Below are 5626 nucleotides of genomic sequence, written 5' to 3' on the forward strand. Positions count from 1 at the left end.
AAGCAAAGGTTAAAGTAAAAGAAACATATCCAACAAGGAGTCAGAATTGGCTCTTCCCTGTTATAGGCCAGCCAGAAGAACCTAGAAGGGTAGAGGAAAATTTTTCCTCCCCAACAGCATCAATAAGTTTCAAAACTCCACATGATTCCAGTGTGCAACAAAATTGGAGTATAAGTAGATTACAACCTTGCTACTCAAACCGTGGTCAGTGGGCCAGGAGCATCCATAGAACCTAGGAACCTGTTAGAAGTGCAGATTCTTAGGCCCCACCCCATCCTGCTGACTCAGACTCTGCTGAAGCACAGGTCTCAAGTGCTTTATTTGCACGTTAAAGCTTGATAAGCACTGGATGGGATGCCCTTTAATGGGGCCTAATGGGGCCTGCTGGTTGTTAATTATTTCTGTAAATGGAGAAATCCCTGAATAATGTAGTATTAATGATCTTGGGAGGGGGAGGAGGGGTGGAGTGTGCCGAGAGCCAGACTGGAGAAAGCTGTTAAAGAGGCTTAAAGAAACTGAAAGTTTCTGGCTGATTGCTGTATCTGCATAGATTAATTTTCACACTGCCACAGACCTTCGAAAGAGTCTTACATAGTCCGAGGGGGTTTATTTCCATTGAAGGCTCAAAATGTGACAAGACAGCTCCAAATGCTTTGTGCTTATGGTTAATTTAATTCTCATGGCCACTTATGCTGCGGATGCTAATGATTCCCATTTTGCAGAAGCACAGGGAGGTTAAGAACCTGCCCACGGTCATCTAGCTATTCAGTGGCTGAATGATGGTTTTGTTGTGTTGATAGTTGTTGTCTTTCAAAATCAAAAGTCAGGTTTATTTTATAGTTGGTGTTGAGAAGGAGTAAAGGCCAAGGGTGTCAAACAGAAATTGTGCCCGGGAACAGTGCTGGGGCTTTGTACATCAACTCCACTTAACAGCCTGGCTTTCCTGAGGAGGCCAGGAGATTTGGGGGAAACAGGATTAAAGAGGAGTTTTTCTCCACTTCACTACTCCTATTCTAAGCCAAGGAGGGGCCCTGACCCTACTCCTTCCCTCTCACCTCACTCTGCCCATAGCATCATGTCAGCCCAGCGACAAACAGTGAGGAAATTTCCTTCGAACACCGCAGGGCAGCTGCGGTTGCTGACCCCAGACCTGCAGGGCCTGACAATCTCCTATGTGGTCAACAGGTGCAAGAAAGCAGCTGCAGAAGAACTAGGGCGAGACCACCACAGACCCGCTATGCCCTGAAGAGTAAGAAATACCACCACCTTCCAGCCGTTTGTCAGAACCGAAGCTTTATTTTAATATTCTTATTTTCAGAATATCACTGGCAACTAGAAACTTGTATGCAAGAATGATTTTTACAATTGTAAATAAAATAGATAATGGAATTGTAACAGTAAATACACCTTAAATATAAATATACACATTGCTATCCCACATGTATAAAAGTCATGCTCTGTAAATGTTCTGTCCACACACTGTCTTTGTGGGGCACTGAATTCCAGGATGGATCTTTGAGGGTTTACATGTGTCCCATTAGTTATGGACATTTCCAGAGAGCTTATGTAGGAGCAACACATTACAAATTTTGAAAAAAAAATTAAGTATCACAGAGCATTTTTGGGGGATATTTAATACTTCTGTTCTATAAAGAGAGCATTTCTTAAATATTACAAATGGTGAAACAAATATACTAGCTTACAGATATGTACAATGTACTACTTTATACTTCAAAATGCAGGAAGATAAATTATATATATTTTATATATATATAATTTTAGATCTAATGAACAATTCAATATTGCTCTTGTGTTGGTCTTGCTGTATTGCATGCATGCGCAGGGCACGCCCATGGCTTGTCACCAGATGGAAGAGGGATTGGCAGGGACAAACGGGATCCATGGAGCCCCAAGCTTATTCCCGGAGTGCCATCTTCAAAGCAATATTTTGAGTTTTGTAACTTACTGTGCCAAGGTCAAAACCTTCTGTGTCCATATGCAATGCAGGACGTGTCCTCAAGAACCACAACTACTTATTCGGGGACTGGCCCACATAAATGCTAAAAACATCTGGTTCAGTGGGACTAACTCCTCCTGAATGTCCATTGGGGAGCTCCGAAAATATTATTTTGAGATAATCATCTATATCCTCAGTGCAGTTCATAAAAAATGATCTCAGAATAAAGACCCATGATTGAAGCATCAATGGCCTTCCAATAAACTCACAGGCAAAATACAAAGGAAGAAAATGTGTCCTGAATGAGATCAGATTTTCAATAATTACAAGCTTCTCATATTGATCAAGCTATAAACACTTAAAAATGTAGACACTGCCTTGAGAGGGCTAAATGAATTTCTAACTTGGATTAGGAAGAATGGGGCAGTGACAGGGAGCCCACACACTGGGAGCCTTACGGACATTACAGCCTGTGGCAGACATCACATTTTACCATTAGTTTAACCCACCCAAGATCTCTAAAGTTCATTTTGGCCATGAAGTCCTGTTTCTTCTTCCACTTAACCCATATTCAGACTACAAATGGATGACATCTCTCTGAGAATAGAAATAGAAAAAAAAAAAGGTAGGGACAAGTTGAAAAGCAAATGTTCTAGAAAACACACCAATGAGATCTCACTGTGAAGGCTGTGGAACAGCCACTTGGAACAGAAGGAGCCCATCAGAAGGTGTGTCCATTGGGACTTGGAGAGGGATTTGGTGGCACCCAGGCCACTTCTGTACCCTCCCTGTCCAAGTTCTGTTCTAGGAGGCCAGAGAGGTGGGCTGACCATGGAGCCAATGGTTCTCAAACTACCTCCCACACACTAAATACATCACAAGGACGAGTTATTAGCAGAGGAGAGGGGATGAGATGAAGCCAAGAAAATTTAAGCAGAAAAAGGTTAATTTAGGATCTGCTGAGAGCACAGAACTGCCCAATAGTTGCTGTAGCAGGAGGCACAGGAAAGACACAGCAAGTGCAGGAGAGAAGGGTATGTGCAAACGTCCGAACTTGACCATCCTGTCCCAGCTGGGCACTGCTGCCCAGAAGCCGAGAAGCTCCCCTTACATGATCCTGAGGGCATCACTCTCTCTGCCTGCCAGGCAGGCAACAGGAAGGTGTGCTGAAAGGGAAAATTCCAGAGGAGGCCCGAGTGGGATGCAGACTGGAACAAACGAGAATTTACAGGCTCTGTCAGTGGGAATTTTCAGGAAGCAGAGCCAAAGCAGCCTTGAGGACGGCAGAAGAATAAGCTGAGTGGGCTATGCCCGGCCTGTGACGGAGCCTGCTGGACCCATTTCCACCTAGCATGCAGGAATCAGCAGTGGCCGTAATTTGGTTTGAAGAATTGAAGATGCACACGAGATCATTAGGAGGAAAAGATAATCATTTCCAGAGTGAACCCTGCATTGAACAGCTCTTAGAAGACATTTCTAATGGAACATGCACGATAATCTATTACTTGAATGCATTTCCCAGGAATATACTCGTTATAGATAATCATCAAAAACACAGTGAACAACCTTTGTTTCAACGTATTTCATTAAGATGCAAAGTATGGCACAGACATGTCCGTGTCTATTAGAAAATGGATGTGGCTTTTGGTCTTCGGATGGCCTTTGTTGGCTGTTACCCAGTTGGATACAGATCGAGTTATTGAAAAGAAGAAAATCATGTTGGAGGACAAAAATGTCTAAAAAATAGCTACTTTAATTGCTTTTATTTAAAATCTGAGGGCTGGAAGAGTTATACCCCTCATGGGTCAAAGGAAGGAAACTTCACATTTCTAAAACTCTCACAATATAACACACAGGAGCGTTATTGCAATGTTTTAGTATTGTCCACGATATCCTTACGCAAACATTTTAAACGGAAATTGAAGAATTTCTGACAGAGCGGCACACTCTTAGTGAATTCATCATTGTATGTGAAAAGAAATACCCTAAAAGGCTAAAACGATACCTGCTAATAACTAGACTTAGCGAGGTGAGGACCTCCCCTCAGAGCGGCAAGGCTCACAGGTCAGCCGGGAACTGACAGTGAACATCCTCTGGCGGGTAGAGAGGCTGTGTTATTTTTAATTCAGTAAAAGAACCATGGAACCGAACAACTTTGGCCTGGTCTTCTCACCTCTTCCCACCCCTCCCCTCCCCAAGGGTTGTCACTGGCTTCTGAGCAGAGGGGATGCCTGGTCTGGGGGTGGTGCTTGCAGCTCTGGGTTAACATGCTCTCACATGTATGCAGATAGTATTTCCCCCTATCGGCACACGCTGCTTCCGAGGGCACAAGCCCTCATGCCTCCTGATGGCGAACGATGCCTCCAGAAATGTCTGGCACCCCATTCGGTTCCCTGCGATGCTGAGCATGTTAGTTTTCATTTTAAGCATTTGTCAGATTCCCTGATTCTGGAGAGGGGGTGCTTATTGGTGGTAGTGTAAAATGCCCTCTGAGGACAACAGCGCACATCTCGGTCAAAATGCAATATTTAACACGTGGGCATCTGACATGCTACCCTGACGACTGTGGGTTTCACGTGGAGGGGGAGGGGAGGAGAGGGAGACACACAATTGCTGCTCCCACGGGAGGGAGTTCACATGATCACGCACTTGCCCTTGAGCTTTTCTTTCCTCTTCTGCTGCTTGCTCTTTTTCCCATCGATCTGGAGGCTCACGGTCCTGCGCTTCTCCAGGTTGAGCAGCTCCTGGAAGAGCTCCTTCACATTGTGGTTGAGCTTAGCCGAGGTCTCCATGAAGGCGCACTTCCACTTGCGGGCCAGCACCTCGGCCTCGCTGCTCTCCACCTCGCGGTTCGGGCTCTCGTCACACTTGTTCCCCACAAGCATGATGGGGATGCTCTCCACATCCCCTTTGATCTCACAGATTTGTTCATAGATGGGTTTGAGCTCTTCCAAGGACTGCCGGCTGGTGATAGAGTAGACCAGAATGAAGGCATGCCCTTTGGAGATGGACAGCCGCTGCATGGCAGGGAACTGGTGGCTGCCTGTGGTGTCCGTGATCTGCAGGGTGCAGATGCTCTTGTCACAGCTGATGACCTGCCGGTAGGTGTCTTCCACAGTGGGAATGTAGCTCTCCCGGAATGTACCTTTCACAAACCGCAAGACCAGAGAGCTCTTGCCAACACCACCTGCGCCGAACACGGCCACCCGGTAATCGTTGCTCTGCTCTGGCATGTTGCTTGAGGGCTCCAACGATCAACTAGGAAGCACCTAGCAAAGGAACCAGATGTTGTTTGAGAGAATTAGTAAAAGAAAAATCTAGGAAAAGGTTGATTTACCCTCTCTTGATAGCTTAAAACAAAATTGAAATGGTACAGTTTGCTTTCACTTTCCCAACATAAGAACAATTCAAATTTCATTTTATAATTCTGTAATTCTAAATCCAATAATTATAGCTAATCCCCAGTTTTCAACAGGGCTATTGATCTACTGAGTGGCTAACTGGAGCCAGTCTATTCCTCCTTATTGGACCATGGTTCTGAGCAGCTTTGCTCTCACATCACCCTGTGCTCAGGGAAAAGATGCCAAGTCAGCCCAAGGGAAGCAGAATACAGGAAAGGTAATGGGGAGATGGAAATTAACCAAGCCCCAACATACATACACACACACA

At 45.0% G+C, this 5626-nt stretch overlaps 1 protein-coding gene across 1 annotated transcript; it reads right to left on the minus strand.

The window, feature by feature from the left end:
- Positions 1-4590: 4590 nt before the first annotated feature.
- Positions 4591-5195, minus strand: DIRAS2 (DIRAS family GTPase 2). The gene has a single exon (XM_060153566.1). It carries the CDS (start codon positions 5188-5190, stop codon positions 4591-4593), a length of 600 nt encoding a protein of 199 aa, XP_060009549.1. The 5' UTR covers positions 5191-5195.
- Positions 5196-5626: the final 431 nt, after the last annotated feature.

The sequence above is a fragment of the Lagenorhynchus albirostris genome, chromosome 7 (assembly GCF_949774975.1).
Source record: "Lagenorhynchus albirostris chromosome 7, mLagAlb1.1, whole genome shotgun sequence".
NCBI lineage: Eukaryota > Metazoa > Chordata > Mammalia > Artiodactyla > Delphinidae > Lagenorhynchus > Lagenorhynchus albirostris.